The sequence below is a fragment of the Anas acuta genome, chromosome 3 (genome assembly GCF_963932015.1).
Source record: "Anas acuta chromosome 3, bAnaAcu1.1, whole genome shotgun sequence".
Classification (NCBI taxonomy): Eukaryota; Metazoa; Chordata; class Aves; order Anseriformes; family Anatidae; genus Anas; species Anas acuta.
Window position 1 is genome coordinate 7,355,125 of NC_088981.1, and position 19,752 is coordinate 7,374,876.

General features: G+C 51.3%; 1 protein-coding gene across 9 annotated transcripts in view; it reads left to right on the forward strand.

Annotated features, from left to right (window-relative positions):
• Positions 1-19,317, forward strand: part of SLC8A1 (solute carrier family 8 member A1) — a 103,472-nt gene extending 84,155 nt beyond the window's left edge. For 3 of the 9 annotated variants that reach the window (XM_068675482.1, XM_068675490.1, XM_068675483.1), the window contains exons 3-11: positions 552-658; positions 3,058-3,078; positions 3,796-3,813; positions 3,934-3,948; positions 4,315-4,383; positions 5,179-5,309; positions 6,099-6,198; positions 9,284-9,559; positions 11,123-19,317. In XM_068675482.1, the coding sequence (XP_068531583.1) occupies positions 552-658; positions 3,058-3,078; positions 3,796-3,813; positions 3,934-3,948; positions 4,315-4,383; positions 5,179-5,309; positions 6,099-6,198; positions 9,284-9,559; positions 11,123-11,499 (1,114 nt within the window). In that variant the 3' untranslated portion in view covers positions 11,500-19,317. Of the gene's footprint in view, positions 1-551; positions 659-953; positions 1,058-3,057; positions 3,079-3,795; positions 3,814-3,933; positions 3,949-4,314; positions 4,384-5,178; positions 5,310-6,098; positions 6,199-9,283; positions 9,560-11,122 lie in introns of all 9 variants that reach the window. The other 6 variants (XM_068675484.1, XM_068675485.1, XM_068675486.1 and 3 more) reach the window with 6 other exon arrangements.
• The last annotated feature ends 435 nt before the right edge of the window (positions 19,318-19,752 follow it).

Consider the following 19,752-nt stretch of genomic DNA (forward strand, 5'->3'; position numbering starts at 1 on the left):
TACACCTCTGACTCATAGCGAATGGCACAAGGAATCATCCTGGCTGTTCCTCTGAGTGCTTGGCGCTGTTTGCTCCGAGTGAGAGTAAAATGTCGCCTCTGCTGCCAAATACTTGTCAGGGCACGGAGGGGCTCCGCCACGCAGCGTGCGGAGGAGCTGGGGATGGGACCGCAGCATCCCTTGCCAGTCGGAGCCCGCGAAGCCCAAAGGGAGCAGCCGAGGGGCGTGTTGTGCGTGGATGTGCGGTGTCGGGATGAGGCAGAGCCCCCGGCAGGGGCTGGGGTAAGCGGGAGCAAGTCGTCGAGGGGCTGCGTTGCACCTTGGGTTTTGGGAGGCACCCTGACCCCACAGTCCGTGCTCGTTGTCTCAGCCTCTCGGCTCCTGCCCTTTGCTTTCGGCTGTGCTGCCCCTCCGGCTGTGGCACCGAACCCACTGTTTTCTCTCCGCAGCCACCTCCTCCTGGCGTTTCCACCCTCCTCCTCCTCTCCCTGTCTCCCTCCTCCCTCTTCCCCCCTTACTCTTGAATCTCTATTTCTTCTTCTCTGTTCCAGCAAAACGATATCAATCAAGGTGATAGATGATGAGGAGTATGAGAAAAACAAGACCTTCTACCTAGAGATCGGGGAGCCCCGGCTGGTGGAGATGAGTGAGAAGAAAGGTGGGGGACGTGCTCCGGGGCTGAGCCCAGCCTGTGTGTCCCTGTCTGGCTCACTCATGCCTGGCACCTGCAACACCGAGCTCACATCGCCAGCGCCTGCGGGAAAGGGCAGGAGCAGGGGCCCCCCAAAAACCCCAGGCCGGCTGGTGGGGACGCTCCTGCCCTTCCCCGTCCGCCACAGGGTGATGTGCAGCCGCTTCCCTCCCTCCCCGACCATCTCGGCACCACGGCGGACGTGAACTGCATGCGCGTGCGATGCCAATCATGTGTTTGCCTTTGTCTTGTGTTCCCACAGGAAATTCATTACCCTTAGAATACTTGACCGTGAGGAGTATGAGAAAGAGTGCAGTTTCTTCCTTGTGCTTGGGGACCCGGTGTGGCTACGACGAGGAGTGAAAGGTGTGAGAGTAACACCAGACCAGCTCTCGAGACGCTGCCGTCCGCTTTTCTCTGTGTCTCCCTACTCTCACACTCCTTTCTCCTCGCGCTCTGGCTCCCGGCCGTTTTGCCCTCCCTCCTTCGAAGCTTGGCCCCTTGCAGCTTTTTGCTCTGTTTTTCTTTTCTCTTTTGTTTCGGGGGCACCCCGTCTCGCTCACGAGGGCCCCCTTGGAAGACCCAGGCAGGGAATGATGAGCATCGCCAGCTCCTAGGGATGTTTTCAGCACACCGCAGCCGCAGCTTCATTCAATCTCGTAGAAAATTCGGTCTCCAGAAGCAAGCGACACTGCATCATTTTTATCAGAAGATAAAATAGCCTCTGCTTGAAGTAAAATGCCTGGCCAGAGCAGTAATTTTAGCCTTTCTTATGCTGGCACTAGGGTCTGGAAATAGCTGAGAATCACGGCACAAGCAGGTAATGCCGTAAGATGCAATCAATCCAGGAGAAATCAGGTTACACTCAAATAAAGTTTCATGGCTCTGCACTGGATAATAGCTTCTCATAGGAATAATAAAAACAATTTCCTCTTTCATCACATAAAATAAAAACATTTCTAAACTAACTGAAAGCCTTCCCAAAAAGGCATGGCTCACTTAGTTTTCCAAGAGTTTTTTTTTGTTTTGTTTTGTTTTGTTTTTGCCCCAGGAAATTAACTAAAAATTAATGGCAACAGCTAATCCTGTGCCCTATTGGTGGCCGAGCAAGAAGCGGTTTTAGAGCTACTTAAGATAATTAGTTGCCCTACAACGGCCCCTTATTAAAGCCTTTGTAACAAATTGGTAGCAGCATTTGTTCTGGCTTTCTCATTTCTGGGACAAAAGCTCTCCCTTCAGCAGACATGGGGCTGGCACATACTACTTGTGCAGGGCCGAGAGGGTCCCCAGCAGTCCCCATGCTGAGCAGGGAGGTGCCACTGCATTTCAGCCTCAAATCACGTCCAGCCGCAATGCCACATTCCCCTTCAGAACGGGTGTCATGCAGGTCAGCTGCACCTTCCCCTCTGTCAGGTTTCCTGGTGTTTTTTGTGACTTGCTGGGTTATATGAATAGCTAGCAGGAGCCAGGCTTAATAAATAAATAAATAAATAAATAAATAAATAAATAAATAAATAAATAAAAAGAGTTTCTCACCCTCCTGGTCACAAAGATAATTTAGAAAACCTGAGGGATGTTCAGCTTGCAAACTCAGTAGCTGGAAGGCAAGTCAAGATTTTAAAGGATGCTATTTCTGCCTTGACCGTGCTGGGGTTTCTTGTGTGTTCGCCTTTTTTTTTTTTTTTAAGTTAGGTTTTTGTGCTTGGTTTTTCACAAGAGGCTGTGAAAGTGGGGTGAGCTGTGTACTCGGCACCCTGCAGGTGGGAGCATCCCTGAAACGTCACCCTTGGGCCACATAGCCAAGGTGAGGTCCGTGCCTCAGGGGCAGGAAACCCACCATGCACCAAGGGAGAGCCTTTTTCTTTTGTTTCAGACACCTAAAATGCTGAGTGACCAGATCCCCGAGCCAAACCTTGCTCCAGACTTTTCTTCTCTCATTCCATATGTCAGAAGTGCAGCCTTCAAGTGTAGTCCTTGCTCCCCAATAGGCAGCTGGAGGAGGTCAAAGCCAGTAGCCACTGCACGTGGGACGTATTGTGTCCTCCCCCGAGGCAGAACTGCCCCCGAGACCAATGGAAGATCTTGCACATATGATTCGAAGGGGAAAAATGAATTTTTGGAGTGTGCCTTTTAACTCATATCCACCCCGTGTTTGCACTCATTTTTATTTTAAATCTACAGTCCCATGAAATGTTTCTGTTCCTTTATTTTTAGTGCATCACTCTCAACACTAATGGTATCCTGCAGCTTTACAGATCTGAAATCTCTGCCCTGGGATCTGGAGTCTTTCTGTGGATATCCCTTTTGATTTCATTATTCATTTACTTTTCTTCTTCTGTGTTTGTCTCTGTCTGTCTCCTTCACAGCCCTGTTGTTGAATGAGCTTGGTAAGCGCGCATTCCTTTTTCTTTTCCATTTTTCCAGTTTGTCTACATATTTTTGGAAGACGATTGATTTTGTTTGACATTTTTCTTTGCTCACAATGTTCTCTTTTAGGGCGGTCAGCACTATTTCAGTAAGATCAGGTACCTGATGCCCCAACAGCCCTCAGATTAAAACCCCAAACTCATTACCGCTAACAAGAAGTAACCCGCCATGGCGAGGAGCATTTTTTGGGGAGTGGTGTTGTTACAGCCGTAGCAAACCCACCGACATGCCGGGTTACAAAACCATGCTGTGCAGATTAACCCACCACCTCTTCTGCTGGCATGGCAAAAAGAGGACAGGATAGTGACTTAGAGGTGGGACAGATGGCCAACCCAACTGGAAGAGGTGGTGCAAATGGTGCCTCCAGCATTTACAGCCAAACCCAGCCTCTGTGTTTTCAGGCCGGGGAGGGAAGCAAAGCACCCTCAGCCTCCAGGTTGGCTCTGCAGCCTATGTTAGGTGCTGGGGGGTGGCTGATGTGGCTTGAAGAGCTCACGTTTGGGCAGGGTGTCCCCACACCATCCCTAGGGTGCAGGTCAGGGACCAGCCCCCAGCCCCAGGTGGGGCAGGCAAGGACTCCCATGTCCCCGGGGGCTGCGGGGGGCTGCTGTGACGATGCTAACCCTCTCTTTCTCTCTTTCTCTCTCTCTTTTTCTCTCATTTTTGGTTTCATCTAGGTGGCTTCACCATCACAGGTATGGATCTCTGCTATCCCCCTGCCCACCCCCTCCACCCCTTCTCCTCTTAATGGCCGTGTGCTCATCCTGCTCTTTCCTCTCTCTCGGTTTCCTCTTTGCTTTTGTTCCGCCCTGGAGGGAAACTCTGGAAGGGTAAGCAGGCGGCAGGGCCGCCCTCGCTGACACCGCGTCCTCTCACAGCACGCCCAGCCTGCCGCACACCCGTCATGGCCGCTGCCCTCGGCGGGGCATGGCGGCCATGACACGGCCTGACGGGACGCAGAGCAGCCTCTCAGGAGCACTGCAAACGATCCTTGAGGTTGACGAGGCTCTGGCCACGTGGCCAGACCCTTTGAGCAGCTCCCCGTGGTGGTGACAACTCTTCAGGCAGGGGGGCAGCCGGGCGGGAGCCACGCTAACCCCGTGTGCAGTAGGATGTAGAGTTTACTAATGGCACAACGAGGGTGTGCATGGGGTGTGCGGTGCCTCCTGCTGATCTCCTGCTGGTCGCTCTGATAGGAAAACCCGTCTTCAGGAAGGTCCAGGCTAGAGAGCGTCCTCTTCCCCGCACCGTGGTCACCATCCGAGGTACCTGCAGCGTGGCACCCATGGGTCGTGGCGGTCTAACACGGACTGACCAGCGTGTTTACCTACTGACCCGGGCAAATTAACTCCTCTATCCACCAAATCCATCCCCTCTCAACCTTGATGGTCTTTGCTCATCCCCAAGGGTGGGCTGTCACACCAAGAGAGGGTGACAAAATGTTCCCCCACCCTGAGGTTGCACATACATTGGTGGAAGTGCAGAGCAGCTCCATGGCTCTTGTAGTCCTACTGTTGCCTCCTCTCTCAGGGTTTGGGGCCAAGCCATGCCCTGGGGACAGCTCCTGGCCATGCTTTTTCCTCCAGCCCCATGCTCTCCAGCTGCCAGCCCGCTCCCCAAAAGGTAAAGCCCTGCTCAGGAGGGTCTCGTCCCTTCCTCAGCCCTGGGGCTGCTGACAGCTCTCTCTGCTTGTAATGGGGTGATGGAAGTGTCCTAACCACACCTGGCTGCAGAGCTGGAGGGCTGGGAATTGGAGCAGCCTTAGTGGTGATCTGTTCCCCCCAGCAACCCTCTGGGAGAGGCAGCAGATACCAGGGATACTCCCCAGCCCTGAAGGTGAATTAGACTCTTCCTGAAGTTGGACGAGCTGCAGACCTCTTTTGCCAGCATTCCCCAGCAAAACCACCTTGTCTATCGCTCCATGACCTCCTTCTTCTTCTCCTCTGCTCTGTCGCTCATGCTCCTGCCTGGAGGCTTCCTGACCTCCCCCTCCGATGGGAAGCCAACTCCAGAGAGTGACCGGCCAGACCTGGCTCACAGGTGGGCTCTTTGCTTTACAGAGGAGAACGAGGAGAAGCAGCCACTGACCAGCAAGGAGGAGGAAGAAAGACGAATTGCGGAGATGGGGCGCCCAGTCCTGGGGGAGCACACCAAGCTCGAAGTCATCATTGAGGAATCCTATGAGTTCAAGGTACCACCTGCATCCCCATCCTTCTACTCCTCTGCTTGGGGACCCACTTTTTGCACAGCATTGGCCAACACAGGCTAACGGCATTGCAGCAAAGTGGGGCAGCTACTGGCATCACAAGGTCTCAGACCATTGCCTATGGTTATTACACACACACAGCAACCAGGTGAGCCTGAGAGCTCACTGGGCTCCAAAATGCTGCACGTTACTTTCAGATATAACCTTGCTATCACAGTGATGCTTTATAGCCTACATAAAGGCAGTTTTGAGTGAGCCCTGACCCTGGGATTCCTATGGCAAAGCTCTTATACCCTAAATGTAAGCAGCCATTGTGGCTTTGTGGTGAAGCCTGCCCAGGAGCATCCCCTGCCCGCTGCAGCCACAGTGCCTTCCCCACTAGCACTGAGCTTCAGCTCCTGAGCAGTGCACAGAGGCAGAGCCTCGCTCAAGTCCCAATTATTTACAATGCTTTGAAGCAGCCCGGTAAAAATTCCTCCCAAGGCATTGTGAAAAACAGGAGCTGCAGCACCTCGGTGCTATTTGCTGTTAAACCTCCATCGAGACTACTCAAATTCCCATCGTGAGCACGTTTCAAAAGACTTTTCTGAGTGGTAATGAGGGGAATTGGAAATACTTACATTTGCTTTCACTGCCGGGACGCTTGACCTCAGCTTAGTGTCTGTTAAGCTTTTTCCATAAGCGTACAGCTGTAAGCACCAGTGCCAGTGGGTGTTAGCCCAGCATCTCCAGTCCGATAGCCCCTAATTCTCTCTTCTGCGTCTCCATCTGCAGAACACAGTGGACAAGCTCATTAAGAAGACGAACCTGGCCCTGGTGGTTGGCACAAACAGCTGGAGGGAGCAGTTTATTGAGGCTATTACTGTCAGTGCGGGTGAGTTTAAACTGCTGCTCCAGGTGAATTATGATCAACCTTGCTCGTGTCTCGGCTTGGCCGTACCAGTAACACAGATCGTAGTGAGGCAGCAGGAGGAAAAACAGGTGGTGGAGTTATTTACAGCATCTGCATAAATAAGACAGCTGATTAAATCTTTTCGTGAGATCACCTTGTCTGATGCGTGGGAAACCTCCTGCAGTAAGTGTGTAGCGCCCGGCAGAGAAACGCTCTGGGTGCTACCAGATGGCAGAGGGGAAAATTCATTTCAGCGGGAGAGATCTGGGGGGAAATCGCAGTGTTTCAAGTCAGAAGAGCATGGAAGGTGCTGGTGGGAACTGGCAGTGCTCACCACCTTTGGTGCTCCCTGCAGTGGGGACAGTGCTAGGCTGAGGGCGCCCAACCCTGAAGATAGTCACTGTGCCCCCCCCAGATAGCCAAAATTTGCCCTTGACCCCTTGTGTTCGGGACAGGAATGCTCCTGCTCTTCCAGCCCTCTGTGGTTATGGTTCAGCAGTAGATTATGGCTCAGCTGCCCAGTAGCTACAGCACACATCTTATCTCTGCTGATATCAGATCATATCTGATCATATCTCCCCCTCTCCTGAAGAACTGGCCTTTCCCTCAGAAATACCCTCCTGTACTGCTCTCACTGGGACCAGTGCCGCATTTACCAGTATGCCCAGTATAGGATGTATTAGCACTCCCACTTCTGTTGTAGGTAGAATAAGGTCTCTCACAAATGTGGTTTTAACAGCTGGAGATGTTATAACTCACTGGCTAGATGTTGCAGCCTTACAGCTCAGCCTGGGCCCTGCATCTGCAAGCATTAGGGCAAAATCAACCAGCCTAGATTAAATTACCGGAGAAGGCAATCGGAGCCCACCCAGCTAATTTTGCATTGAAATGCATGAGGGAACACTCATACTTCCTACCTCGAGCTCCTCTGTACATGGCAACCCCTACCCAGTACAAGTTAATTGAAAGTGATGGCTGTACCATTTACCCTTTGCATCTGAAAACGAGGACAGGACATCGCGCAGCGGCTATGCCCTCAAATTGCCATCCCTCTCTTTGTAGCATAGTTATTCTTAGAGCCTCCAGCCAAGAGCCTCCCATTATTTCGGATACAGCATGAACATATCAAGCAAGACAATCCTCGCTGCAGGTTTCATAGCTAATACAGCTAAAATAATCTATGCCAGAATCAATTATTTAATTGGATCCCATATTAAAGCAAAGCTAATCACTGGTGCTTGGATTTCATCTCTGCAAAGTATGTAAAAGACTGCAGCTACATGAAAGCCCCATCACCGCTACTCCTTGAATACACAACTACCATCAGTGCTAATAGGATGATTAACAGACATTTAATAAATGTGGCATAATTCGGTGGGCGTGAGCTGTCCCTTGCAGCTGGGGAAGATGAGTTTGTCTCTGAGCTCTGAACCTAAGTTTTTGCTAGGATTTAGCTCCTCAAGCAAGAACTTGCTGCAGTTTGTGAGCTTGTACCTGAATGGGTCGCTGTCCAACTTTGCTCTGCATTTCAATTCACCTTAACAGTTATCTGGCCAGCTCTTGGAAAGAGGGCCATTATTCCTGCTTAACAAAATGATAGACAGATGTGGATGAGCATTGTGACAGTGGTGCTCATGTTCATTTTTCAGTCTATTTTATCATCTCCGTAAAGATCTAGATCCACAGCAGTCCTGCTGCCAAGTAGCTTGGGAAGAGGATTAAAATACCTGCCGCAAAATTACAGTGTCAGCACAGTGTTTCCTGCCAGTACCAGCCTTTGTGCAAAAAGCAAAAGTCCAGCCTAGGCTTCCCAGGCTGAAAAAAATGTTCCTTATCTCCACCACAATGTACAGGAACGGGGCATTTATGTCTGCCAAAATAATAACACCATGCTTCCGATTAGCTACTGTTTCTGCCATAATGAGTGCAATGCCTTAAAGCCAACCAACACATCATTTTCCATCACGTTATTGTACAGACACCAAGTTTCCCACTGCCTCCATCCTACATCTTGATCTGCAAAGGCTCTTCAAAGCCGAACAATACTTGTGCAACGTTGCACCCCAGCAGGGTGCTGAGTAGGACTTCCACAAGGTTTATTCCCATAGCTTTATTTAGCTAAATTTTGGAAACACATAAAGATGGAAATGTCCACCACCCAGGTGTCCCAGGGCTTCACCACCCTCCTGGAGGAGACATTTTCTCTGGCTCCATGCCCTCTCCTCTGCAGCTTGATCTCTGCTGTGCATCCCCCAGGATGCCAGCAAAGTTTACATGCACTGGAGCTGGAGCAAACCAAGAGCAGGTTGGCTCCCTTTACAGGTTACCAACACCCTCGTGAAGGACTGAATTATCTGGGCTTTTTCCTTTTCTTTCTCCCACATGCTGTGTGCTTTCTGGTAGGGCACAAAGGGATGAAACTTCAGTGCTCAGGGTTTGGCCACCTTCTTAGGAAGTATGCCATTTGGTCCCCGATTTGGCTTTTCATCGCCACCTTTGCATCAAGACAGAAAACAGTTGTAGTTAAGAGCAATAACGAAGCAAGCAGCACTCGAGCAGCTTTCCCCAGTAGCTCCACTGTCACGGCGTGGAGCCCCCATTTAAGTGTGGGATTAATCAACACCTACAGATTGGTACATGGTATATAGCAAGACCACTTGTTCTCCTTGAGGAAGATTTTGTACGTTTTCTTATCCAGTTAAATATCTGCGTTGTGGAGGAGGATGTGAAAAAAAGCCCCTTTTGGGGAAAGGGTTACTGAGCAGGGGCCAAGTCTCAGAAAGCATCTGGTGGTCAAACCCAGGCGCAGGTGCTGGCATGAGGCTCTGTATTTTCTGATGTGCAGGTCAGTTTTCAAGACTGATGCTTCTGGAGGGTCTCTGTACAACAGAGAGGGGCCAGGAAAGGTCCTCGTGCCTCCCTGTACTTTGCCCAGAAAATGAGATATTTGGAAGTCAAGGTTTTGCAGGGCCCAAGCCATGAGAGGTGATGTTTGGGGGCTGCAGGAAGCACAACGGCTTTGCCAAATTGAATGAGCAACTAACCAGGCGCTGGTGGTTTTCTCCAGGGGAAGACGATGACGACGACGAATGTGGGGAGGAGAAGCTGCCCTCCTGCTTTGACTACGTGATGCACTTTCTGACCGTCTTCTGGAAGGTCCTTTTTGCCTTCGTGCCCCCGACAGACTACTGGAATGGCTGGGCTTGCTTCGTCGTCTCCATCCTCATGATCGGCATCCTGACAGCTTTCATCGGCGACCTGGCGTCCCACTTTGGCTGCACCATTGGCTTGAAGGACTCGGTCACTGCCGTCGTGTTTGTCGCGCTGGGGACATCGGTGCCAGGTAAGGGCAACAGCAGTTTGTTGTAAAGGTCCATCTCTGCCCAGACTGTGCTGTATCTGTTTCTGTGGACAGCCTCCATGGCGTTTGCTCTCAGAGTAGGAAATAAGTCTTTGATTAAAATGCTGCCTGTGTTGACAGTTTCTGAAAGTCTTCTCCTTTGACATTGTCTCCCAGGTGAGGTAGGAGCTTGTTCACACTTAGGGTGCTCTACCCAGCACAGACACCTCTGTATGAGTCCAAATTCAGCTTTGGTTCAGGTGGATCGAGATGCTATTGAGCCAGGGAAGCTGCTAGAAATGCCACTTGTGGAGCTGCTGGAAGGCTGTTACCCTGCAGATATTTGGAGATGTGTCCATGAACAAATGGCCACCGAGATTCAGAAGAGAGTAGAGACTGAAGAATGGCACAATCAACACTGTGCTGACCAGGCATGGTCTAGATCCTGGAGATGGGGCTGTAACCCAAGCAGACCACCTCCAGCTTCAGTTACACATTTTCTCACCAGTCCCAGACTTCCAGTGGTCAGCACTTGGGTGCGCAAAGACCTTGAAACTGGCCTAACGCTATCAGAGCCCCAAAAGGAAGCAACAGAACTAAAAGGGAGAACATGTTTGGGCAAAAGAAGAGGCATTTTTTAGATTTCTGGCACTAGAACTTTTAGGTGCAAGTTTTGTAGCACTGTCTCATACCCTTGACAGCCAAAGTCTTCCCTTCTGTTTTTGTTGACAAAAGTTGACATTTCAGGAAACGTTTAAGAGAAAAAGAGAAAACCTTTTGGGATATATTTGGCTATTCCTGTTTCAACTGGGAGACACTCACAGATGGTGTAGTGTTATCTGGGCATTATCTGAGCTGCTGGGTTTGGATCTAAAGCCAACATTTCTCAATGGCAGAGGACAGCATCATGCTGGTCAACTAGCCACAAGATCAGCAGTGTAAAAGTCCAGGCATGTTTTATCACAGAGTTTTATCTTTTGTTGCTGGTCTTGAAGCTGTTGGAGTAGCTGGGCAAGTGTGCACGTACCTGCCTGGTTTTTCTCCCCTGTTACACGGGTGAAAGTTGTGTGCTTCTTTCCCAAAGTGTCAGGGTCTTCAAAGGACATCGGACTTTAATGAGGCAAAAAGCATTGGAGAGAAATCATTAGAGCAAACGCAGAAATGAAAATACAAAACTTAAGCAGACCTGATAGATGGAGACAGACCGTTCCAGCTCCCACAAAACTCTCCCAATCTTCTTGTACAAGTCAGCATATTAGTGGATGTGGGGAAGGGGCCAGTACACTGTAGTACTGGGAAGGGCTGTCTCTGGCTTGAAGCACCGTGGGGAATCTGCGAGCCATACTGGGGGAAGCCCCATATTTCTGGACTTTGAGATTTCCCTCCTGGGCATTCCTGTACCTTGACTGTCCTTCCTCAGGAGTGCCTGTAGGCAGAGCCTTGGGTACCTTTACCCAATTCTTCATTCCCCCAGTGATGCTTTTGACTTCTATCCCCACGCTGCCCGCCACCATCCCTCCTTACCTGCCTGTTCCCTGAGGTTTTCTCTCTGCCTTCCCCTTGCAGACACATTTGCCAGCAAAGTAGCAGCGACACAGGACCAGTACGCGGACGCCTCCATCGGGAACGTCACCGGGAGCAATGCCGTGAACGTTTTCTTGGGCATCGGGGTGGCCTGGTCCATCGCGGCCATCTACCACGCGGCACACGGACAAGCCTTTGAAGTCTCGCCTGGCACCCTGGCCTTCTCCGTCACCCTCTTCACCATTTTTGCTTTTATCAGTGTGGGTGTGCTGCTCTATCGGCGGAGACCCGAAATTGGAGGTGAGCTGGGCGGGCCGCGGACTTCCAAGCTGCTCACATCCTCACTCTTTATCCTCCTGTGGCTCTTGTACATATTCTTCTCATCTCTGGAAGCCTACTGCCACATAAAGGGCTTCTAAAGGAACAATCAGAGATAGTAAATATATATATATCTATATGTATCTATATAGAGCAATATATAGGTATAGATATAGATATAACGCTGTGTATAATGAACAGAGAAAGAATAAAAGAGATTTGCCATGTTCACACACCTGCTGACGGAAAGCGGCTTTGGAGCGTCCTTTGAACTAGGAGGGACCCCAAAGCCGGCCGGACCCCCTTCCCAGGGGTCCCCTCTTTGCAACTCTACCAGCGAGAGCAGCCGGCAGCGACCGAGCCCCGTCCCATCGCTCTCACCGCCCCCCCAGGAGGATGGATGGATGCGAAGGCGACCGGGGCGCGTTGGCACGGGGAAGGCCGGAGCGGCTGGTGAGAAACGGAGCCGGTGGGCAAGGGAAGGAGAGGCGAGCGAGGGTCCTGAACCTCCGAGCATCCTCCATCCGCCTTCGCCACTTGGGAACGTCCCCTCTGGCCCTGGCAGAAAGAAGCGAGAGACCAGACTGAAGAAAAAGGGGAAACTGGGAGCTTTCTAAGGATAGAACACAACCATTTTCGTCATCCGATTTTTTTTTTCTCATTTTGATGTGTGTATAATTAGCATTTCTCCTCCCTTCCCCCCCCCCCCATTTTCCCCTTTTCCCCCACCCTCCGTGCTTTGGGGACGCAGCCTCGTGTCCGGTGTCCTACGCTGAGGTCCCGCAGCGCCCGTCCTCTGCCCAGCCCATGGCCCCTGCCTCGTCCACCCCCCCGGGCATGCTGTCGTGGTACTAGTAACATTTTGCATGACTGAAACGAACCCTACCTGTATATAGCATCCTATAGCGATAGTCCTTCCAGCCATGTGGGTTGAGCATTGCAGATACAAGTGTTTTCACCTGGTTTTATTTATTTTAGGTAGTTTAGTTTCTCCCATAGTTGTTTTTTTTTTTTTTGTGTGCTTTTTTTTTTTTTTTAATTTTTTCATTTGGTTGTTTGTTTCCTCTTCACGGGGAGGGTGGGGGAAAGGAGGGAAAGCTTTCACCATTCACTGCTCCGCACACGGGTCCCTGAGAAGCAATAACAGCCACGCGGGTGTTTCTGTGTCCTCGGGGGCCAAGAGACAGCCCCTGTTTCTGAGTGCTAAGCCATCGGGATCAGTCCTCAGGGGCTGCTCCTTCCCCACAGCCATTTGGAGGCAGAACAGTTGGGTGTGAGAGCTGAAGGGCCGTAACGAGGTCTCCCACACCTCTGAAGGTAGCCGTGAAGCATTCCCTGAGGAAAAAAAAAGGACACGTTTGCACCGCCAGCAGCGCTTAGCACTAGGCACTGCCTCCGGGATCGATCATTCAGCATGCAGCGAGGGCGAGCTCGGTGCCGAGCGGGGCACAGCCCCGGCATGGAGGTGAGGTGGGGACCGGTGGCCTTGGCCAGGGTGACAGAGAGGAGGCAGAGCAAAGGGGATGCGTCCAGCAGGGCATCTCCCCTCTGGAAAGGGTGAGACGGGGCAGGTGTCGCTCAGCACCACCCCATATCTCCAGGATAAGGTTGTGCATGGTGTTGGGCGTCTCCTCACCCCACACCACCCACCTGGTGGCCCAGCCAGGCAAACCCCCAGCCTGCACGTCACTGGCGAGCTCCTCCGACCCGGCTGAGAAGCACCTCTGTACCACAACCAGTTGGCTGGGGTATCTGTACTCATTTTGAACAAGCTGTGGAAACTTCAATTAACCTGTTGTAAGATTTTCTCCAAGAGTCTAAAGATATATATATTTTTTTCCCTTGTCAAAGCTTTTTTTTTTTTTTTTTTTTTTTCATTTTGGAAGGGTTCTTGGGGTTTTCTTTTTGGTTTCTCATTGTTTTGGGGGAGGAATTGAACACGAATGCAGGTTGTTCAGGTCTGTGATTACCTTTATGTACAATGATTTCGTTTTCGTTTTGTTTGGCTTCATTGATTTTTCTTTGTGTGTATTGCCCACCACTATAGGCAGTGAGTCCACTAATTGTGATGATCCTTATCAATGGTACACAATGCACAGACAAATAAAGTTTGTAATGATTCCTCATGGATCCAGTAGTGCTCCTGCATATTCTCTATGGACCCCCACCACTCCCCTTCCCTCTCCTTGTCTCCCTTTACGTTGCACCCATCTCTTATTTATCCATCGCTTTGCCTTCGTTGTGTTTCTGCTGCTGGTGGGGGCATCGGGGCCTCCGGGCACACCTTCCTGCCCCATCTCACAGCTTTCCTCTTGCTCCATCGCCGTCACGCCTCGGGCTCAGCGTGCTGGGGTGCAGCGGCGGCTCTCAGAGGGACGCAGGAAACCGCCCAAGGACAAAACTTGCAAGTGAAGCCCATTTGGGGCCAGATGCTGCTCCTGTGCTGAGCGCCCCGTCAGTGCTGGTTTGCCCCCAGACTCAGGGAGAGTCACGCAGCTGCCTGCGAGGAACTTAGCAGCCCTTTTTGCCCGTGCTCCCCAGCTGCACAGAACTGCTCCTGGTCTTGATCCAGCCTCGTGGTTCGGCTGGCAGGGCCCCCTCCAGGCAGTGCACATGTGTGGAGGGCTCTGCAGAGGGATGCTCAGAGCTGCAAAGAGCCCGGGTCCCCTCCGCACCTTTAAAATGTGTCCCTTTGCAGGGGACCAGGCTCAGGTCTGCAGGCTCAGGATGGGGCTGCACAGTGAGGCCAGCAGCAGCAGCAGCGCCTGGCTTTGGAGCTCCAAAGCAGGTAAATGATGTTCCCCCACAGCCGGAGGATTTAATGCAATCGCTGGGCTGCACGAGCCTGGTCTTTTCCCCAAAAAAAACTAAGCTGCTTTTGCCATCCGAGCCACTGACCCTCTCCCTGCTCAGCATCCTCCAGGACGAGTGCAGCTCAGCCGCCAGCCTTTGTCAAGCCCCAGCCGAGCGCAGTCGGTCACGCCCGTGTGCCTCTCCCAGGCAGTGAATTGTGAGAGCGAAGCACCTCTCCTGATCTGGTAATTACATCTTCCGCAAGGTGATGCTGGTATTTCACTCTCATCATCCTTTTGCTTCTCCGGGATGAATCACAGTCGCCGAAGTCATTAAGTAGTCAAACGGGATGCGTGTAGCGGCGCGGTTTAACAGGCAGTAAATAAGCGTTCTGCTCACAGAGCTTTCCAGCGGGACTGATGGAGCACTGCTCGCTCAGGACAAGGCCTAAATCACACGGCTAACACCAGCCTTGTTTGTGCAATTATTCTCCGCCAGCCCCGTGCTTTTGGCATCTGCAATGAGCTTATGCAAAGAGTGATGCCCGTTTGCCTGTAAACTGCACTCCTCCTCGATACACACTGACTCTGGAGGTCCCCAGTGCCGGCATTTGTGGGTTTTTCTCCCCGTTTTCATCGCTTCCTTCAAGGACAAGAGGGCAGAGGCAGGCTTTGGACCCTTTCTGGTAGCCACGTGCCTCAGATATGTCAGAAGTCTGGATGCGGTCTGTAAACTTGCCGTGCTATTTCTGCCGCGGGCGGGGAGGAGAAGAGCAGAGGCCGTGTGTTATTGTTAGGGTTATTTTTAAGTGCTCGGGTAAGAACCGTGCGCAGCGGTGTTGGGGACCTTATCCATACCTAGGGAGGAGCTGCCTTACTGAGGGGAAAGTGTCGGTGTGCCAGGGGCAGAGAAAAGAGGGAAAACTTCATGCCAGAGGGCGTTTGCATTGCTTTTCCATAAGCTTTGGCACCCGCGCCATCCAGGGAAACACGTTTGCAGAGCACCAGGAACCCCTCCGGCCTCTCCCGATGACCGACCACACGCACACGCACAGCTGCAGGAAAGCCTGTTTATCTTGTAAAAACTTGACTTGCGCAGGAAAGCATCCAGAGGCATCTGTATTCTTGCAAAATGCCCCCGGGGGACAATAAATACAGCCGGATTCCTCACCTTTTAAGGACTTGAGCCTCCCTCCTTTTGGAAGCCGAGGTGCCGAGAGCCTCTCGCCAGCCAGCGACAGCCCTCGTGCGGAGGGACGGGAAAGCTGCCAAGGTGGGCGCTGCCGGTGGGATGTCCAGCATCAGGGAGCACGGGGATGGGGGGAGCACCAGGGGGTCCCACACAGAACTGGAAACCCCATTTTAGGTGCTGCCACAGCAGGCACCCCTGCCCCGGCTGCTGCGGCTGTGGGTCTTGGTGCAGCTGGTGGTGGGAAGCAGCATCGGCACCGTACCCCCGGCATCTCAGACTCAAGGCTGTGCAAGCAAAGGAACCTGCAAGTTTCCAGGTTGAGGAGGACAGAGGGTGGGCGTGCTGAGCCCTTCCTGCTCATTCTTATTGCCCTGAAGATTAATCATTTGTGCTGAATTTCCACCATTATCAAGGCCTACAGACGCTCGAGTTCCCCCAAACCCAAGCCTGGCTCTACACTTCAGAGCAAACTGCTTTAACGGGGGGTTCAAGGTCCGTCTCAACTCCTTTACCTCAAAACAGCGCCTGTTCTCAGTGCTCTGAAAAAATATTCACCCCATTAAAGTGGGCAGAGTTTGATTAAGACCCTGCCCAGCTGTGTCGTGATGGCATGAGGATGTTCAAAGGAGGGCGCAGGCAGGAGACAATGTCCTTCTTGCTGTGAAGCCTTCAGTCACGATGACTTGGGATGCTTGGCCACACTTAGAGCTCCTAAACTCTACCAGGGCACGGAGGAAAGCCACGGGGCTCTCTCCCTGCACCTCTTGACCTCTCTGTAAAGGCCGGATTTAGTTCCTCTCTATTTCTAGTTCAGTGACTCCTAGGGATGCAGGGAGGTGCACGACTGGATCGCTCCTTGCCTTCAGCCCTAGCCCTGTGCGTTGGCTTGGTCTCGCTGAGCAATGAGAGCCACAACTAGATGCCCCGTGGCTGGACTCCCCCCAAGCAGAAGGAAATGAACAGGCACCCGTTGTGCCTTCCTTTGTTGGCTCCGTGTGGCTCCCCTTGCCTGCACAGCTCGTGAGCAAACACGTTCATGCAGCGAGCCAGGCGGGAGCACTGCTCATCCTCCTTCCAGCAGCTCCAGAGAGCAAAAGGCTGCGATAACGCTTTGACACGATAGCTGCTGCGTTAGCGAGAAAGAAAACTCCCTGTATTTTTTCCCTGATGACAACTCTGCTTCTGACAAGGCTTGTCCAGCTCGTCTTTTTTTATTTATTTTATTTTTTTTCCACAATGCATTAAGCCCTCAGCTGTTGAGCAGGAGGCTCAGCTCTGCAGATAAGCCAGCTTTTAAGCTTGCCCGTTGAGGATGTGGCTCAGCAACCTGACAAAACAGTTTTGTTTGTGGATGGGCAGGGAAGCTGCCGAATTCTCCTAAACATCATAACTCTAGCGTGCTGCTGCGTGGCGGTGAAAGCCACAAAATGCTGGGTTTGGTAGGATGCAGCCCTCTGCTTCCTGGGTCTTTGTGATGAAGAGATGTGGCATGAGGTGTGCTGTCAAAACCAGGACTTCCCGATGGGCACCTTCATACCTCCCACGGCCCATGGGTTGCCTGGAGAGGTCCCTGTTGTCCACCAGGCCCAAATCTGCTCTTAGCCTAGCAAGAAGAGGGCGCAGAGGTTTGCTGTCTCCAGACAGAGGTACCTGCCGGCAGAGCCAAGGGTGAGGCCTGGGCTCCCCGTGCTCTCATCAGCCCTGATTTCAGCCGGAGAGGCCTGAGGGAATGACCACAATGTTCTGACAAAGTGGGAAATGAGACAGGAGCTAGGCGAAAAGCAGCTGTAGCAGGGATTTAGGAGTGATTTTCCCCTTGTAACGGAGCGGGCCGGTTATCTCGATGCTCGAGTGACCACTCCAGCTCTCAAAAGCCATTCCGCACACTCGAAACACGGGGAAAGCAAAGCAACAGCTCCTCTTTCTGAAGCAGAAAGCAGCCTCTTGCCACGAGCCTGCAGAGGACACAGCGGCGCAGCCCTCTCGGCCGAGGCCCAGCCAAGCCAGCGGCTTCTCCATCCCGCTCTCATCTCCACCAGCGAGGCGGGCTCGGGCCTAATGTCAGGGCAGGAGAAACAGCTCAGAGAGACTTGGGGGCCCTCAAAAAGCCAGGGGAAGGGCTGACCCTGCGAGGTGGGCGCTTTCCTGCTCTCCCGTGACAGCCGCCCGGCACCCCCAGCACCCGGCACTGCCCTTGGGGGCCGACGGCTCCCCCCCCGGCTCGCGCTTCCAGCCTCCCTCCCCACCATCTCTCTTCCTCTTCCTTGTGAGCTCAACGGCACAATGCAGCTACACTCTTTGAAAAGCCATACTATTTGTTGGTACGACTCTTTTATGACTGTCGATTTATATATATTTGTTGATAAAAGAGGCCATCTTGGGAGACGCTCGTAGTCGAACTGGGAGATAATCACCCGGTGCTGTATATTCTGTACATGCTGTATAAACAAACAAACAAACAAAAAAAAGCAAAGTATTTAAACCTAAATGTTCATGGAGAAGGGGTTGGGGGGGATGGTCGGGACTGAGTCATCCCATGGGGTGATTGGGGACATGGGGACGGGGACCTGGCATCAAAACCAGGGCAGGGCCCGAATTGGGGTCTCCAGCACTGCTGCCATCCCCGCTCACGGCCGCTGCTCGGCCACCCGGCGGTGTGAGCTCCAAAATCCCACTCCCTGCTGCCTTCGAGACCATCGGAGGCGGCCGTGGTAGCCCGAAAAGTCGTGCTAAGCTCATCTATTTTTATATATTCGTGGTGTTTTCCTATTGATAGAGAGTAGTGAACGAGTAACCCCGTAGCTGAAAGTGAAATGTTCCAAGTAACTATACGACTGCAGAAAATGTTTGTAATAATAATTTATTTGAAATATTCTGCCAAAGATAGCTCTCTAATGACCTGTACAATGTCGTTTCTCTCTTTTTGCTCTGAATGTCATTGTGAAAGCACCTTTCTCCCCGCTCTCTTTTGAAGATTTGCTTTTTTTTGTATATTTAAGGGCAATGAAAGATGCCAATGATTTTTTTTTTTTTAATTATTTTATTTTAACCGGAGCAGTAAATGGCGTAGCAGGGAGGCGCGAGATCACTTTTTAGCGGTCAGGTGAAGAACAGGACCCAGCAGAGGAAAGTGAGTTCAGGGACCCCCAAAAGCCATTCCCTGGGGATCCCAAAATCAACCCCAAAATCCCAGGAGGGGATTCCCAGGGGAGCCCCAGCCACTGCAGGACACAGGCAAGTGGTCTTTACCAGGGAGAAGCTGCCCAGATGGGTCTGTTCAGAAATTACAGAATTTTATTTTATTATTTTTGTGTAGGGAAAAGTCTTATTTCCCTTCTTCATAGTTTCCTCTTGAAAGAACTTTTTAACACTGGGAAAAAAAAAGAAAAAAAAGGCATTATCTTTAGTGATCCCTACACCTGTTGCACTGGAAATCCCTCCTCGGCTGCATCCTTTAGGCTCCACCACATCAGAGAGACTTTGGGCTCAGGTTTCTGTTGTTTGGTCGTTTGGGTGTGGGGTTTTTTGTTGGTGGTGGTTTATTATTTTTTTTTTGCTTCTGAGCAGATTCACAGTTTCTTATATTTCTTGGTGGTAAAGAGCCAGAGGAATTGATTGGTAATAAGGAAACGGGATGCAGGCTGTGGGCATCGGGAGGCAGGGATGTTGCAGGAGCCAAGGCACGGGATTAAAGCCCCGGGCACAGTCTGCAGCCATGGGAGCTGCAAGTTTTTGGCTCCTGCGTGCAAAGCGCTCCCCTGAAGCCAGGGTTACGGTGCCACGGCATCGTGAAGACAGGTGAGCAAAGCAGGGATGGCAACCGTGAGAAGAATTGGGTTTCTGATCACTGTGCATTTTGTTAATTAGTGAATTCAAATAGTTTTATTTTTACCAAAAAAAAAAAAGAAAAAAAAAAAGAAAAAAAAAAAAGGAAACCAGATAATCTTTATTCCAGTACAGACAACTGTTGACATATATATATTATTTGAATGGTTTATATCCTGTTGCTCTAACTGCATAAAATGGGAACCTGTTGCAAGGTGTGTCATTCCGATGTACAAAATAAATGACTTTTCCCTGCATGCTGCCTGGGTATGTTGTGATTTGACTTCCGAGTTACATTTGAATTGCCTTATTCAAGAGGTTGTATGTTACCTAACTGGGGAATGACCTGGCACTGTTCATCACATTACGTGTGTACTTGATGCTGTGTTGTGTCGAATCCAGATGAGCTGTCTGTCATCCGTGTACTTCGTGGGAGACCTTTTATCTTGTTAAACTGTGCTATGTAAACCTCTCATTGCCTGAAATAGTCAGAGTTGTATAAATCAGTGTCCTCAGCTGTTTTCCTAATTTTATCACATTTCCTA